This window comes from Haliaeetus albicilla, chromosome 13 (genome assembly GCF_947461875.1).
Source record: "Haliaeetus albicilla chromosome 13, bHalAlb1.1, whole genome shotgun sequence".
Lineage (NCBI taxonomy): Eukaryota > Metazoa > Chordata > Aves > Accipitriformes > Accipitridae > Haliaeetus > Haliaeetus albicilla.
The window spans coordinates 968,421-985,139 of record NC_091495.1 but is presented as its reverse complement, the minus strand read 5'-3'; the positions used below and the strand labels follow the sequence as shown (position 1 = coordinate 985,139).

At 60.4% G+C, this 16,719-nt stretch overlaps 1 protein-coding gene across 2 annotated transcripts; it reads left to right on the top strand.

Moving 5' to 3' along the window:
- Positions 1 to 1,078: 1,078 nt before the first annotated feature.
- Positions 1,079 to 15,743, top strand: SRF (serum response factor). Of its 2 annotated transcripts, XM_069799818.1 has the most exons (8): positions 1,079 to 1,677; positions 3,012 to 3,278; positions 8,511 to 8,772; positions 9,116 to 9,295; positions 10,966 to 11,085; positions 11,815 to 12,006; positions 12,546 to 12,622; positions 12,914 to 15,743. In XM_069799818.1, exons 1-8 carry the CDS (start codon positions 1,192 to 1,194, stop codon positions 13,007 to 13,009), a joined length of 1,680 nt encoding a protein of 559 aa, XP_069655919.1. In that variant the 5' UTR covers positions 1,079 to 1,191; the 3' UTR covers positions 13,010 to 15,743. The 2 variants fall into 2 exon arrangements, with proteins under 2 accessions (XP_069655919.1, XP_069655920.1); XM_069799819.1 differs by lacking the exon at positions 9,116 to 9,295 and having other exon boundaries at positions 1,084 to 1,677.
- The last annotated feature ends 976 nt before the right edge of the window (positions 15,744 to 16,719 follow it).

Here is a 16,719-nt window from a genome sequence, read left to right as displayed (position 1 = left end):
CCAACGCGCAAAAAGCTTGCGGGAGATGCAGAACTTTCCCTCCGTGGGGTTCCCAGGGAGGCAAACCGGGTCTCGTGGCAGGGCTGGTGTTGGCGGAGGTGAGGTCTTGCCCCGGGTTGCAGCTCCCGCCCGTAGGACAGGGTATGGTGGGAGACGGAGATCCCTTTTCTCAGCCAAGGATGCGGCTCCGTCCGTCCTCGCAGCTTCGAGCTCCGGGGCTGCCTGGTCCCTCTTGCACCCGGTTTTTGTTCAGGTTCACACCTGAGCGGAGGATGTGGGAGCAAGAGGGGACGACGACACAGGTCCCAGTCTGCGTAGTGGGGCCGTCCCAGTTATCTCCCCACGGGACAGCCGTACCCACGGGTGGCTGCGGTACAGGATTCGGTTCTCTCTGGCCTCGAAGGCAGTTGTGGCCCATCCTGGTGAACAGAGACCCCTTTTTCATCCCACCAGCGGTCAGCTGGTGCTCCGGCGATGCGTATTTGGGTCTTATCTTGCCCGGTCCTGTATCCTGAGCACCCGTGGGAGCCCCAGCCCACCCCACTCAGTGTCCCCGCACCCCCGGGGAGAAGCGGGCAGCACCCTGAGCCATCCCCGCAGGGTGCGCGGCGTGGGTGGACAGTTATCTGGCGGCATCCCCGAGGAGCAGGAGGGTTTGGGGGGGTGTCGCGTGTGCGCGGAGCATCCTCCCGGCTCGCACCCACGAGGGTGGCTGCGAGGCAAGGCAGGGAGTCTCGGCGTGGACACGAGGCTTGCCCGGAGCTGGCAGCAGGAGGGCCGGAAGGACGGGTGCCTCAGCCCGGGCGCCTCCGCCCGGTAGCGGCGACAACCGCCTCCGGTTCCCGGCCCGTGCGGCGCGGCGCGCTGCCCCTTTAAGAGCCTCCCTGCGTGTTTCAACCTGGGAGTGACGCGAGCGCGGTCGGAACGTATGCAAATCAAGCGCCCGGCCGCCCGCCAATAGGCGCCGCCGTTTGACTCCGCCAGCGGCCAATCGAAGGAAACCTCCCGGCGGGGCGCCGGCTCGCCCCATATAAGGAGCGCCTTCGCCATAAAAGGCAACATTGTATCGCTTTATATGGGGGCGGCGCGGCGCGGCGGGGGCGGCGGCGGCGGAGGAGCGGGGCCCTGAACGCCGAGCCGGGGCCATGGCGGGGCCGGCCTGACCCGACCCGACCCGCTCTCGCCGCCGCGATGTTACCGAGCCAAGCCGGGGCCGGGAACGGCGCCGCCGCCGCCGCTGCCGCCGCGCTGGCCCGCGGCTCGGGTTTGGGCCGGTCCCCGGTGCCACAGCGCGGGGCGAACGGTGGTGGGGTGGTGGCGGCGGCGGGGCCGCCCGGGGGTCGGCTGGAGCGGGAAGCGTTGTACAGCGGCAGCGAGGGAGACTCGGAGTCGGCCGAGGAGGAGGAGCTGGGCGGCGAGAGGCGCGGCGTGAAGCGTGGCCTGGCCGAAGCGGCGGCGGCGGGGCCCGCGGCGGGAGCGGCGGCGGCGGCGGCCGCTTATAGCGGCGGCGGCGGAGGCGGTGGAGGAGGAGGCGGCGGTGGGGGTGGCGGGGCGGTGAGCGGCGCCAAACCCGGTAAGAAGACGCGGGGCCGGGTGAAGATCAAGATGGAGTTCATCGACAACAAGCTGCGGCGTTACACCACCTTTAGCAAAAGGAAAACCGGCATCATGAAGAAGGTACGGCGGCACCGGGGACGGAGGGTGGGCTCCCGGTGTCGGTGGGTTTTACCCACCTGTCCGTAGCCGGCGGGACCCCCGGGCTCTTCGCCTTCCCGGCCGAGCGGGGCCGCGCCCGGAAACGGCGACGGCTTCCCGGTCCCGCCCGGGGTTGGCGGGGGGGGGACCGGGCTCGGCCTCCGCTTCTTCCGGGGGGGGCTTCTGGGGAACCTCCGGTGGGACCGGTGATGGCTTGTGGCCGGGACTCGGTGCCCGTGGGGCTCCCGGGCCACCCGGGATCGCGGTCACGCAGCCCGTGGGACACACACACACACGGACTCCGGGGGGGGGGGGGGGCCGTCCCGGTGCAGCCTCTAGTTCTCGGGTGGAGCAGAGCGGAGCCCGCGGGACCCCCCACTCGGTGCGAGGCGGTACTGGGTTCCACGCCAGTCCCGTGGCCCAGGTGGGCTGCCCTGCCGGGCCTTTAGCCGTAGAAGGGGCCAGCGCCGTGTCCCGGTCGATCCGGAACGCTTCCCGCGATTCCTGGCGACCGGAGTCGTCGTGCGAGGCTAGAATCCGAAAGTTGGGGGATGTTGGGTGCGGCGGGGTGCTGCTGGCTCGTCGGCGTCCGCCCCGCCTTGGCGCTGGGAGCATCCCCTGAACCGCTGGGCAGAGCCGCATCCCAGCCGAGCCGGGCTTCGCGCGCCCTGGGAAGGTGGGAATGGTGGTGGGATGCTGCTGGGCGGGATGAAGAATGAGGCCGTCCCGTCTATGGCAGCTTGCGCGAGACTGCCAAGTATGCCGTGGTGGCATGGGAAAAGTGGTTTTCCAAGCCCACGGATCGATCCTGGGGGATGGTAGCCTTACTGTAGGGGTGTCTGGGTGCAGCTGGGCTCAGGACTGGGAAGACTGAGAGGGGAATCTGGGTCCCGATCCGGCTGGGATGTCGGGAAGGAGGGAGCAGAGGTGTGTGGGCTGAGCAGCATCCTCCCACATGGCTCGGCAGAGGTGAGGGCAACAGGCATCCGGATGCTTGGAGAAGCAGGGGTGGGCATTCCGGAATGGGGACAGCCCAGTGTCCCCGTGTCCTCAGGCTGCTCTCCTGAGGGGATCGCTCTTTTCCTGCCATGCACATCCCCTAAGGGCACGCTAAAGGAGATGGGAACAGCAGCATGGGGCACATCAACCTGTAGGGAGCCAATCTTGAGTTGGTTTTAGAGGCCACAGCTTCTCTGGGGTGACGGGGAGCCGGAGCTGGTGTGAGCAAGAGGAGGGACGTGCCGGGGACTCTTGTCCCGCGCTCTCTGCGTCCCTTCCATCGGTGACCCCCTGTTCTTCCCTCGTGCTGCTGGCAGGCCTACGAGCTCTCCACGCTGACCGGCACTCAAGTCCTGCTGCTGGTGGCCAGCGAGACGGGCCACGTGTACACGTTTGCCACGCGGAAGCTGCAGCCCATGATCACCAGCGAGACGGGGAAGGCGTTGATCCAGACGTGCCTCAACTCCCCGGACTCGCCCCCGCGCTCGGACCCGACCACCGACCAGCGCATGAGTGCCACGGGCTTTGAGGAGACGGACCTCACCTACCAGGTGTCCGAGTCGGACAGCAGCGGGGAGACCAAGGTAACGTTCCCTGTGCTCAGCTGGCACGCCTGGGAGGCGCGGGCTCTTCCCGTGGGACTCTGCTGGGAAAGCCCTGAACATCCCCGGCCCTCCTGGAATAGCAGCTTGGGAAGCTGAGGGTGGGTCCCCTTTTGCCGCGATTCCAGCGAGCTCGGGGCTGGCTCCTTCTGCTCGGCTGGTGGTAGCCGTGATTCGGAGAGGGAGGCAAGCGGGTGGCAGGTGTCCTGGCCTTGGCAGCGGGGGTCCCCACCGGCCCGGCCCACCCCCCCCCACGGCCGGTTCTCAGCGCCGTTATCTCTCCCCGGGCGTCTCCACGCTCTCGCACTCATTGATAAAAATTTGATTCTGCCTCCATGGCCTTATAAGGCCTGGTTTCCCTCGCCAGAGTCCCTGGCAGGGCCCCTCACATTCCTTATAAGCTGCAGCTGTCTCTTGCTTTGGTGCTGTTTTGGAAGGGGGCAGGGAGGACATGGGGAATGGAAACATTTGGCTGGATGGGCCTTTTCTGCTCCCTGCCCGGTGTCCCTGCAGGCGCCGGCTCTTGCCTGCCCATGTTGCTCGTGGCTTCTCGCCCAGGGTGCTGCCGAGGGCCTGCCTGTGGGTGCGGAGTCAAGCAATGGCCCTTTTTCTGCCGGAAGGGCCCTGCCTCGTCCCTGCATCCCCTGGTGCCGTTGCGAGAAAGCTGGTCCCGACATCCCTGCCGCTTCCTTTGCAGGCTGATGGTCGGGTCCGCAGGTGCTTGGAGATGGGAGGCAGGGGGAATTTGTGGTGCAAGGCTGGGACGACGTGCTGAACTGGGGGTTGTGCCGCAGCTTCCCGGGCCGGCGTTGAGTGCTGTTGGGCGCTGCGAGTTGCTGCGGCTCTGCTGCACCCGCGCTCGTGGCGTGGGTGCTGGGCTTGCTGCAAAAGCATCCTTCCAGGCGAACGGTGGCCTTGTGCTAGGAGCCCTCCAGCCGACTGTACGCAAGCCGCAGCAGCATCCTTGCCGTACGGTAGCCGCTAAATTTCAGCAGACAGAACCTGGAGAAGGGTGTTTGAGGGCTCTGCAGTAATCCCAGAGGCAGGGAGCATGGTCCCGAGATGTGCCCAGCGGCCACGATTCCTCCCTGCCCTCTTCCCCCACGTGTGTGCAGTGCTGCACCGAGCAAAAGCTTACCGCTGCTGAGCCCTGAGAAATACCAGTGGTCCCAGAGATCCCTGCAGGCAGAGGAGCTGTGGTGGGCCGAGGTGTTGCTGGCTGGAGAGCGATGTGCTGGAGCTCAGCAGAGTCCCTGGGAAGGCTTCCCGCTGATGGGATCCCAACAACGGCCCGGGCTGTCCCAGTATGGCGTGACTCCCTTGGGTGCCTCTGATTCCTAGTGTGAGCTGTGCCAGCCCTTTCCCGTCGGCAAAGGAGCCTGTGGTCACCAGCAGATTCTCCCTTGCGCAGCCCGCGTTTGTAAGGACTTGTGGCTCTTGGGCTTCTCCTGGATGGAAAGGCAAGTCCTGTGGGCGTTTTATCATGAGACAAGTTACCTACGCCTGGAATAATTTGGAGGCGCGGGAAGCGCTGTGTGTGGCAGCTGGCTTGTCCCTGGCGTGAGGCTTGTCCGCATCGTGTCCCTTAAGATTTTTTTCCTGAAAATACTGCTAGGTGGCCCCAAGGGAAGCGCGCTCTTGGGGTGCGGTAGCTCTGCAGAGGGGATCTTCTTAACACAGCTTCTCTCTGCCCGCTTTCTGACGCAACCCTGCAAGCTCCATCCCAGTACTTATGAGTGGCAATGCTTAGCGTGGAGTGCCTTGTGGCCACAGCCAGCATTTGGCATGGGGCTGGAGGAGCCCTGCGGCCCCGTCTTCTGCTTGACATTCCGGTTAAACCCACCCGTGGCCTGCTGAGGGTTCTTGTCACGGCAAGCCCTGGGGCTGGGGACCATCCCCACCCTGAGCCTCCCTTGCTGCAGGGCTGGAAGCCTGGTTTGGTGCTCTTGGCAGAGGTCAGCCCCATTCAGATAGACCAAGAAGCCCTCTGAGGATGCAGGGAGCCTGTGGGTGGGCCATGCTAGGTGGCTGGCATCCTTGCTGAGGGGTGGGTGGTACGCAGGGCTGGGTTACGGCTGCCTCGTCGCAGGAAATTAAGTGCCTGGACCGTCAGGTCCAGCCACATAGGATGCTCCGAGAGGGTCGAGCAGTTGCTCCCTGGCATTCCCACGAACTCTGCTTCCTGAACTTCTGTACAGACAAAACCTGCTTGTCTTCAGCTGCTGCAGCAGAGTGGGGAGCAACGCAGCCAGGCTGTTACCTGTGGTCGGCAGCCTGCTGGTGTTCCTTTGCACTACAGCCAGCAGCAGCTTTGGCATCCTCCCGCTGTGCCGAACCCAAACTCCGTGCCACGGAGCTGAGCTCGGGCTGCAGCTGGGACTGGGGGACACTGTACTTCCAAGACAGCACCTATATCCTCACCATGGTACTGTGACGTGCTGACCCGTCTGATTTTTTGCGGGCCCCAAATGACACAGTGCCCTCCTGTAGTCTCCCGGGTGCGGTTTTGTGGGAGAGGGGATTTTGGAGGGAGCTCAGGGGCTCTAGATTGGGGCGAGAGCATGGGAGTAGCCCTGATCTGGTCATCTCTTTTTGGGGTAGGAGAAAGGTGGGATTCTATGCGCCATCCGGAGCGCAGAACAGGTGTTGGAGACCAGTTTGCGATTTCCCATGTACCTCCAAGGCCAGTTGTCCTGCAACATCCGCGTAATAACGCTGGCCGGGGGGGTCTGAGCTGTGCTGAACGGCATTGTCCCAGGCAGCTCCCAGAAGCTGTGGAGTTGGAATCGTTTCTGTCCCCAAGACCCTACTATGGTCCAGGATGGGCATCAACTGGCCTGGGCTGTGCCCCGTGGTCCGCTCACGCTGTCCAGCGTTTATCGCACGTGCCGCGGCGGCGTGGGTCTGTGTAGACATCTCCCACCGCTACCTCTCTGCTCCGTGTTGATTCCCCAGGCGCTGCTCCGCAAACTGAAGTTTGCGGTCAGCTGTGGTGGGGAATGGATGTGCAGCTGGATCAGGAAGGGAAGGGCCCTTCAGGGCTGCTGTGCTGGTTCAGGGCTTGTCCGTGGCCCCCCTTGGATCGTCTCTGCTGAAGGTGACCCGTAACTTGGCCCCTGTTGGAGGCTGGCCTTGTGCATGTAGTCTGGGCTTTGCAGGATGCTGGGGGGGACCCCAGGGGCTCTGAGGCATCCCAGACAGGCATGAGGAGAAGGCAGTGGGTGTCCAATGCCAAGGTCTCTCCCAGCTCTCTTTCTGTACTGGAAGCTATTGTTGCAGTCCAAGAGAAACGCGGCAAAGATGGGATGAATCCGAGTCTCACCTGTGGCGGAGATGGGGCGTGCGTGGTTGGAGCCTGCTGGCACGGCGTCCCTCCCAAACACCTCTGCTGTTCCCATCATACTGAGGGAATTGCCCTCGTGCTTCTAGGGAGTCCTGGGAATCTTCCTGAGCAGGGTGCTGTGAATTTTTGGGGATGCCTCCTCCAGCCCTGAGAGTACGGAGTGTAAGGGGGGGATGCCAAGTGCCCTGGCTGCTTGGGCGCTCTGTCTCAGGGGTGTACAGCTTTAGGGCTGCGCCTGGGGATGAGTGAGCCTGGCTTTTCCAGCTGGGAACAAGACCCACCCTGCTCCGCTATGGACTGGGGGGAGCTCTGCCCTGTCACCCACGTGGGGAGGGCACCCACAGCCTCGCATGTCCCATGTGGGATGGCAGGAGTTTGCGGTTGAGCTAATGGAAAGTGCCTCCGCTGGGATCCGCTCTGTTGTCACGTGCCTCTTCTAATTCGGACTTTGGGGACTGCGGTGCCAAGGCGGAGGGGTGTTGCTCTCCTCCCTCCCCAGGCCCTGAGGCACGGCTGAGTGCCCGGGATTGGCTCCCCCCTGTCCAAAATGGGCTGCCTTCCCTTTTTTAGCTGTTCGTTGAGCTGTGAATTCCTCGTTCCTGGCAGCTTGACAAGCTGGGAACAAGGCTTAGCACGTGGGAGAGCTGGGCCCCCCAGCCTGCAGTGGGAGGGGTGGGAGTGTGGCAGCCTTAACTCTTTCCAGGCGTACCGGCGGCTCTGGTGGGACACGGGGACAGCAGGTCCCCCGTGGCATGGTCTCCAGTGGAGCAGTGTATTTCCAGTCCGCTCTTGGTCAGCTGAGCAGGGCAGGAGAGAAGCCATGGAGACCCTGGGTATCCGTAAAGAGGATTTGGGAGAAGGAGGCGCGTTGGGTGAAGCGTGACTGCCAGGGGCAGCAGGGATCGTGCTGGGCTTGGTTGGGTCCGGCAGATCCAAGCCGTGTCCAGCCGCACGCCTCGTGGCTGCGGAAACTGGGGTGTTACGTGCCCGGCAGCCTGGCGTATGCGTTCCTCCCTTGTTCCCAGACCCAGGAGGCTAGCGTTGGCCAAGCGTAGGGCCATTTTCCTCCTGGAGCTCAGCTTCCCTGGCGATGCCATCCTCAGACGGACGTACAGCTCCGATGCTCCTTGCAGGACCGTGGTGCCTGCTGGCTGTAGCTGACACGCGGGGTCGCTCGGAAGCGTTTGCCTTGTGCCCGTCTCCTGCTGGTGGACTGCCGAATGGGTGCTTCCCTTGGCCAGGTTCTCCCTTTTGCTCCAGGAGATCTGCGGAGGCATTCCCCGGGGCCTGCCAAAAAGCAGCTGTCAGGGCAGGGTTTGGTGTCCGGGTTTGGCCATACTCACCTCTCCCTTGCTGCTTTCGGTGTACAGCTGCCTTTAAGAGCCAGTTCTCGGCTTGTTCTTGGCCATGTGTTTCCTGCCATAAGGGAAGTGGTGCGTGTTCCTGACAGGAGACGGTGTGTTTGCCTTTACGTCTGTCCCTGCAAGGACTGCTTTTGCCTGTTGTGTGCCAAAAAGAGGCTGTTCTCTTCTTGGAGGCTACGGGGACTCCTGGGGAGGGGAAGGGTTGCTTCGTCCCCTGGCGTCTTGCAGGGAAGCCTCTGGGGGACCTGTATGGCCCTGGGCTTGTATCCAAGGTTTACGCTGAGCCCTCTCCAGCTCTCGTCACGCTGCGTTATTGGGCACAGTCTCTTCGTGTTTGTAAAAGCAGCTCCTCTCTGCTACCCTGGCTCTGCTCCGTGTGCTGGCAGCAGGCTACGAGGGTATGGTTTAGCGCGGGGATGCAACCTGCGGAGCCCGCTTCGGCCTCGTGGGCAGACGTTGAGCAGATCCAAGGGCTGGTCTGAGTTGTCACACTCTCTCCTTCCCCAGGACGCCCTGAAACCAGCGTTCACGGTCACCAACCTGCCGGGGACGACGTCTACCATCCAGACAGCCCCCACCACCTCGACCTCCATGCAGGTCAGCAGCGGCCCGTCATTCCCCATCACGAATTACCTGGCGCCAGTGTCTGCCAGCATCAGCCCCAATGCCGTCACCAGTGCCAACGGGACAGTGCTGAAGACTACTGGAGCCAGTGCAGTGACATCTGGGGGCCTCATGCCGATACCCACTGGCTTCACCCTCATGTCAGGTCAGTGCCTTTCGGAACCGAGGACTGCATCCATCCGTCTCCGCACCTGGAGCGTGTTGCTGCCCTCTCCAGAGGAGAGGAGACCTAGTGGCAGGAGGTAGCAGAGTGGTTGCTGCTGTAGGGTCAACCTGGCTGGGATTCCTTGCTCAAGCCCAGCCGGGCCGGTGGCTGGAGAAGGGAGATGTAGTGGCTGTTTCCTTAGAGTGCTGCTAGCTGGCCCTGCTGCTGGGAAAGTCGTGGTGGCAGGGAGCTGAGCTGGGACCCCAGGGCAGCACCAAGAAGCCTGGAGGGAGTGAAAAGAGCTGGTGGTGACAAAGCCTTTCTTTCTCCCTCCTTTCGGCAGGTGCTTCCCTTTCTCCGGGGACCCCTACCATTCCTCTCGCTCAGTTACAGCCGCACTCCCTGGCTTTTTCCAGCCAGCAGGGCCAGGTGCTCACGGGTACGGCTGGACAGCTGCAGCAGGCACAACAGACAGTCTTCCGCTTCCCTGCCAGAGCTGGAGGGCAGATTGTGTCGCTGACAGGTCAGCACTCGCTTCTCCTCCGCTTGCTTGAGGTGGGGGGATGGAGGCATCTGTGGGGGTCCCCTGGTCCTGGTCCTGGCCAGAGAGCTGACCCCCAACGGAGGTGGGAGCACAGAGGAGGCAGAGCACAGGCCAACCCTGGCTGCGGCTGCAGGGGAGAGATGGGGAGACAGGGCAGGGAACGCTTGGCGTAGGCGGGAGCAGCATCCTGGGGGATACAGACTGAGGGAAGCAGCGGGTTGTCAGTCTCCTGCCCCGGGGTTTGCCCTGTGGCTAGCAAACGTAGGGGAGACGGGTCCCCAGTGGTGCTGTGCTGCTAGGAGGACTGATGGAAGGAGACCGCAGGGGCTCAGATGCCCGGCGGATGTTTTCTGAGTGCTGGCGTTTGGCTCTGAGCAGCTGCCCCTGCTTTTGTATTTGGATCTGCAGTCAGTCGCTGAGCCACAGCGCAGAGGATAGATGAGGAGAGACCCAGAGCAGAGGAGGGAGCAGTGCTGCTCTGCCGCTTTGTGTGCGTTGTCCTTTGCAGGAGGTTTCTTGTCGCGCCGAGTCGAGGCTCTGCAAGTGTTGTACTGGGGCTGGACGTGCTCCTGGCTGGAGTTTCAGAGCAGGGCTAGGCTGTCCTTTGAGGGGGCAGCCGTCGTCTGAGGACCAGCGCTGAGAGTGAGGCGGCATTTCTTGTGTCCTGCCTGTTTGCGCACAAGCTGATGGGTCTGATAGCCTGCGTGCTTTCTTGGAGCCCTTCTGGCTTCCGTGGGCCCTGGCAGACGGTGTGATCCCATGCAAGGGGACTGGCTTTCCCTCGTGGTCTGGAGGAGCTAAGAGAATAGTGGATGCGTGTCTCTGTGGTGTGGTGCGTGGGGAGATGCCCGGTCTGAGTGAGGTGGCTGGTGATTCCTGCTTTCTGGCATCCCTTGCTCTTCCCTCTGGAGACAGGACCTGAGCCTGAGGGCAGCTTTCTGTGCTGAGCAACGTCTCTGGAGCCAAAGAGCTTTGCAACAAGTGGGCTGGGCTGGGCTGGAGGCTGTGTGGCCATGCCTCCACAGGTCTGGGACGCACACCTTGTGGTCTCTAATCCCTTGATTGATGTCTTGGAGACCACAAGCTGGCTGAGATAGCTGTTCCCCGAGTGCCCAGTGGAGGATGGAGCCGGGCTGCAGAGCGTGAAGGCAGCGGAGCTCAGCTAGCCTGGGCATTTGGGCTCTCCCAGTTCTGCTCGGTGCAGTGAGATGATCCTTGCAGGGTTGGCTGAGGATGGGCAGTGCTGGGGGCATGTGCTGGCCCCTTTTCTACCAGCATCATCGGTGCTGTGTCTTAGTGGAGCCAGGAATGGTGAGGAGGACCCCAGGCATTCCTGAACCATGCCTGGGACCTGGAGACAAGCTGCTGTAGCCTTTCCTTTTCTCTCTGGAGCCCTGTAGGCCAGCTAACCCCTCCTTGGTCCCTGCGTGCCAGGAGAGAGCAGGTTTTGGCCTGCTCTTTGGGGCAGGTCCTGGTTTCTGCCACGTGCTGCTTTTTGGCTAGCCTTCCCCGGTGCAGTGCAGAGCCACGCTGCAGAGCTGTACGCTGCCGGAGAAGGACTTGGGGGGGTGACGGGGGGCTTTCACATGGCCCAGAGTGCCTGTATCCCTGCTGAGCCAACAGGCTGATGGGCTCCTCTTTTTCCCCAGGTGGTACCATGGCTCAGCAGGTCCCAGTCCAGGCGATCCAGGTGCACCAGGCACCGCAGCAAACGTCTCCCTCCAGTGACAGCAGCACTGACCTTACCCAGACCTCTTCCAGTGGAACAGGTAATTGGGACATTACAGTAACCGCTGTCTTCCTTCCTAACCGCTGCTGATAACAGCCCACACAAATAGACCTCACACCCGCTCCCTGCCCAGGATCCTTCTTCAGACCAACTCTGTCCCAGCCTTTCTGGCAGTTTCCCAGGTGTATTTATACCTGTTGCCAGTCCACACCGTGCTATGCTATGTCTAGGTAGATGCTGCTGTGCATAGGGCACCTTACAAGGCATTTCAGAGCCTCTCTAGGTACATCATCCGCTCTTACTTGCGGCATGGAGCTGGGAACAGCTTGCCCGGTTCTCAGATAGTTTCTTAGTGAGCCAGCGTTGCCCCTAGAGATTTTTACTCTCTGTGTAGAGGACACCTCTGTTGTCAGCAAAATCTGAGTTCAGGTGCCTGGATGGAGTCTGAATCCAGTTCAGCAGCTTTGTTAAAGCTTCACTGGGAAATTTGTACCTCAAGTTGAATTCAGTCCTGGGATATTTGGCTGCCACGCTCTTCTGCCTTCTCATACTCGTGAAAGGAGAGGTTTGAGCTCTCCTGCCTGTTCTTCCAAGAGCTTGGGAGAACAAGATGGGTATCCAAGAGCTTGGGAGAAGATGATGGGTATCTCCACGCACCTGCTGCTTCAGGACCGCATGCCAAGGGTGGCTGAGGGAGGGGTGCTGAGCGGGCTTGTGAGCGTAGCAGACCCCTTTCGCGTGGCTCACGTGCAGTCTGTCCTGGTGCCAGTGACCCTCCCGGCAACCATCATGACGTCGTCTGTGCCAACCACTGTGGGTGGCCACATGATGTACCCCAGCCCACATGCGGTGATGTACGCACCCACATCTGGCCTTGCGGACGGTGGACTTGCGGTCCTCAACGCTTTCTCACAGGCGCCCTCAGCGATGCAGGTGTCCCACGGCCAGGTCCAGGATCAGGGTAAGACAGCCGTCTGGGTCAGTGCTCCCTTAAGTGCTCTGACACCCTGATTTTTCTCATCTCGCATGTATTTGTGCTGTGTATTAATTTCATAGAATTTTCTTCTAAGCAGTCGTAGCGGCTGTACGAAAGCCCGGCAAGGGTGATGATTGGTGCGCGCTTTTAGATCCCACCATTCTCCTATGCATAGGATTGCTTGAGCCGTTTGCTGGGGAAAAAGGGCGAGAGTTGCTGGGATGGGTGGCTTATGGGGCAGGCAGCAGTGGAGGAAGCTAGGAGATTCTGAAGAGGGTGTGTGGTTGCATGAAGGGGGCAACGCAGCATGAAGCCGTGCAGGCAAGACTTGGATTGAGGGCTTGCGCCTGCCTCTCCCAGTGTTTGGAAAACTAGTGCATTTGGCTTGCTTCTGGGATGCCTCCATGCATGCAAACAGGCACCTTCATCCTTGCGAAGCTCCGTGGAGCTCGGAGGAAGGACCCAGGGGGGAGCACCGTTTAAGGGACGGTGTCATTTGTGCTTTCTCTCTCTCTCTGTGGCAGGTGGTGTCCCCCAAGTGTTCCTGACAGCCCCATCAGGCACCGTTCAGATCCCAGTCTCGGCTGTCCAGCTTCACCAGGTAGGCGCAGAACGGTACTTGTGGGTGTTCGGGGGGGGTGTCCTCGCTCTGCCCCTGCTCGCGCATCCTTTGCGGGTCTGGAGTCTGAATAAACATGTCTCATCCATTCTCGGGTAGGGGTGGTCCTCGGGTCTGGGAGAGCTGTCAGTGCCATCCACCCTTGGGTGAGGAAGCCTTGCCCTCCTTGGACAGGCACCCAGCAAGGACGGTGCCACCCTGGCTGCTGGCACGCACGGTCTCGGGGCACGCTGTCCCGTCCCCCCAGTGCTTCCTCCTGCCTTTTCTCTCTAGATGGCTGTCATCGGGCAGCAGAGCAGCAGTGGCAGCAGCCTGACGGAGCTGCAGGTGGTCAACTTGGACACCTCGCACAGCGCCAAGAGTGACTGAGAGGCCTCTGCTGCTGGCCTTGCGCTGTCCCCGGCTTGCCACGCCGGTGCCAGGGCTGGCGGCAATTCCTTCTCGTACAGACTGCACCAGTTATTTATTGTTGCCTTTTCACGTTTCCTTCATCCACACATGCACACACACACACACACACACACTCACACGCACCCACCCACCCACTCACACAGGCATGCGCGTGGGGCTGCAGGACCCACCCGGGGTGGAGCGGTGCTGGGGCCGTGCAGGGCTTGGGGGGCGTTTGGATGCTGCGATTAGCTGTGCTTGTCTCACGCCAGCCAAAGAAACTTGTCTCTTTGAGGGGAAGATTGTTCTGCGCTGTAAATAAATACTGCGGGCCGTTCCCAGCGGGAGGCTCTGGCTCCTTCTGGGCGCTCTGAGTCACCTTGCCCATGAGTTTTTCGCTCTGCGTGGGGCTCAGCTCGGACCCAGAGCCGTCCCGCCGGCGCAGCTCGGAGCGGAGCGGGCCGAGGCTGTGCTGCTTGGCCTCAGCAATGTGCCTTTGTCGGGGTGACAGATCCTGGCTGCAGCAACTCACCCTGGGCTCCGGACAGGGGAGAGCCGGCCGGCTTTGTACGTGCATCTCCGGTTGGGTCTGCGCGCCCTTCCCTCCGTGGCACGTCGCCCTGTCCTCCTCGTATGCACTACAGCGAGCCTTCTGCCCTCAGTGCCAGGATCTCCAGGAGCACAACGATGCCCCGGAGAGCTCGTGGTGGTGGTGGTGGTGGTGGTGGTGGTCTCTGTGGCCGCCCCAGCCCCACGCTCTCCTCTCAGCCCTCGCACTGCTTGCGGACTCCGTACACCCAGGGGAACGTGGCCGGGTCTTTCCCACATCCCCCTGCAGCTCCGGCCAGTGCTTTTTTTTTGTGTTTTTTTTTTTTTTTAAATTTCTGTGTCTGATGCAAGGTGGAGAAACAACTCAAGTGTCAAAGGGAAGAGCCCACAGGGCGCTGAGCTGCCGGGCAGGTGGCAGGTTCTTTTTCTGAGCACCACCAGGGTGATCTGCAGGCCATCCTGGGCTGTGGAGGAGCTGCTGTGATGCCTGTGCAAGCTCAGCAAGGCCAGGGGAGAAGGGCTGGAGCGTGCTTGGTCCTGCATGGGAGTTGCTGTGAATGGCTCTGCTACCTAGCCCTGTCCCTGGAGGGAGAGTGAGCGAGAGAAGCTGCTGAATCCTTAGAGGAAGAAGCAGCTACTGTAACTTTTTTTTTTTTTTAATTTTTAAGTTAAAGACAAAAGAAGCCTTGGAGAAAAAAGAAAAAAAAAATTAAAAAAAAAAGAAAATGACTTTATTTTTCTAAGTGTTAAACTCAGTATTTATGTAATTCTTTAAGGAATAAAAGTTTGGCTCCTGTACAGTTTTCATGGGGTTTGTACCAGGGGGATGGGAGAGGGGTGGGTGGGCATGGAGGCAGGAAAGGGGCCTTGCTTTTGAGTTTGTATTGTAACCTTGGACATGTTCCCTCAGCATTAGCGTTTAAGCTGTGCTCTCCACCCACCAGCATGTGCCAGGGATCAAGCTGAACCGAGTGGGATGCTTGTTTCCCCGCTTACCTGTACTGAGGACTCCATACCCGTCATTTTGGGCTTAACGGGCAGAAGGCAAGTGAAGCGGTGGCTGGTCTCTAGAAGTGAGAAACCCATCCCTCAGGAGCAAGGGGCTGGCAGCGTGCCTGGGGGCCAGAGATGGGCTGGGTTTTCTGACGGCCGCCCGGTTCGCCTCTGGTCCTGGGACCTGCGGCCGTTCTTGGTGTGGAGCGGTGCTACCTGTGACTGCCGAAGGGATACGGGCATCCCCTACTCCTCCTCGGGTGGTGAGGGGCCAGCAGTGGCTTTATCCCTGCTCACTGTACGGGTAGCACCTCCTGAACTTCTAGCTGATGATCTCTGGGCTGTCGTTCCCCCTCTACAGCCATTCCTTAGCGCACGGATGCGGACAGGTCCCCTCCAAGCCCCCCTTGCCCTGTGCAAAGTGCTCCCAGAGCGGCGTTTCAGCCCTCTGTCTGAAGCCTGGGAAGGGCTTGGGGGGGAGCGGGGTGGGTTATCTGGTGAGAGAGATTACGAGCTGCCTCCCCTTAGTATCCTTGCTCTAAGAGCGATGCGTATCCCGCGGCTCGGAGCGCGTGGGAGTGCTGTGCCATGCCCCTTTGCTAGGTGTACGAAGGCTGCTCGGTGACGCTTCCGAAACAAGGCTGGGTACCTAGGAGTTCATCCAGGGAGAAGGACGGGGTTGGGTTGCGTTGTCCCTCGCCCCAGCGCATCGCTGTGGCCCGGCTTTGCTCCGCTTTGCTTGTGCTGGCACTGCGGAGCAGAGCTGTTGGGCTGGGGTGGCAGGAATGCCCCTGCTGCTACAGGGGCTCTGATCGCGTCCCCTCCCTGGCTCCCCAAAGGCAACTGCTGGTTAAACGCTAATGGTGTATTTTATTTAAGTGCAGACTTGTAAGAAGACTTGTGTATCAGGGATGAATTGGCATTTATTGTGTGGTGACATTTTTAGTTCATTTTACTGGTTTGAGGGTTGTGTGTGTGTGCGTGTGCGTGTGTGCGCGTGTGTACGCATAAGTGTGTGTGGGATTTTTATTTTTTTTTTCCCCCTCCCCCTCCAGTTTCCAGGGTTGTGTTTCTGGAAGGATGTGGAAGTAATCACAGTACTATGTACAGAGCTTTCTTTTGTATTAAAAAAAATTACTCTTTCAATAAATGTTATCATTTTGTGCACAGATTTGGGATCTTGGCCATGCTTTGCGGGAGGGGAAGACACACGCCTTAGGGCCAATGAATGGGGATCGGAGGCAGATTCCCGCACCGGTTTGTGTACTGCGGAGGGTAGGGGGGCTGTCTGGGCATGATGTGGCAAAAAGGGGCTCTTTGCAAAAATCTCGATCCCTGCTGCCTCCTGGGCAGGTGAGACCTGACCGGCTGGGCTTCTACTCCGGGAGTCCCAGAGCCAGAGCGGGCCTGGGGTGGACTGCAGGTCTGCGAAGGCTGTTCTTTCCAAAAAGTTGGGAGCGGTGCTGGTGAGCAGGGCATGGTGTCAAGAGAAATAAAAACCAGAAACGGGGGCTTTTGAAGAAGAAAAGAATTGGTCTACTTCCTGGGTGTTAACAGGGAGGAGCAGGAGCACCTCAAGGAAGAGTTAAAAGAGGGAGGACAAAAAGCCCATGTCGCTTATGGAGTAGTTAAGCGATACCTAAGCCCTAGAAGAGGAATTTTTGCCATTGTAACAGCAAAGAAAAGATGATCCCTAGGCCTGGCCCCAGGTGGATTATCTATTGATAAACTACCACAAACCAAAGGAGGAGAGAGATATTTTTTTGGTAGTGACAGAGGTATTTCCAGGATAGAGAAAAATTTTATATGAAGGTGCTGCTGTTAAGGTAGTGTTAACCTGATACAGAACTCGACAGGTAAGTGATGCTGGCCAAGTTCTTGTCATCACAGGAGATGTCATGCAGCTGGCATCTCGGAGCATCCAGACGTGGTGGCTGGGGTGTGCAGGACCATCCCCTGGCCTCTGGACAAGGAGAAAGAATAAACCAGGCTTTAAAATAAACCAGTTGAAAGGCGGCAGGCAGAACAGCTCTCTCTGACATTGCCAGGCATCTGATCCAAGTCTCAAATGAAAATGAGATTGTTTCCCCTTCCCTCTTCCAAGTCCATTACTTTTGGACACCTGATGTCTTTAAGGATGGAGCTTA

Bases quoted from the DNA above. Each gene is read 5' to 3' on its own strand.
- SRF (XM_069799818.1), top strand. From the start codon at position 1,192: ATGTTACCGAGCCAAGCCGGGGCCGGGAACGGCGCCGCCGCCGCCGCT. The intron at 8,773-9,115 runs GTCAGTGCCTTT...TCCTTTCGGCAG, and splicing joins TGGCTTCACCCTCATGTCAG to GTGCTTCCCTTTCTCCGGGG. The intron at 9,296-10,965 runs GTCAGCACTCGC...CTTTTTCCCCAG, and splicing joins GCAGATTGTGTCGCTGACAG to GTGGTACCATGGCTCAGCAG.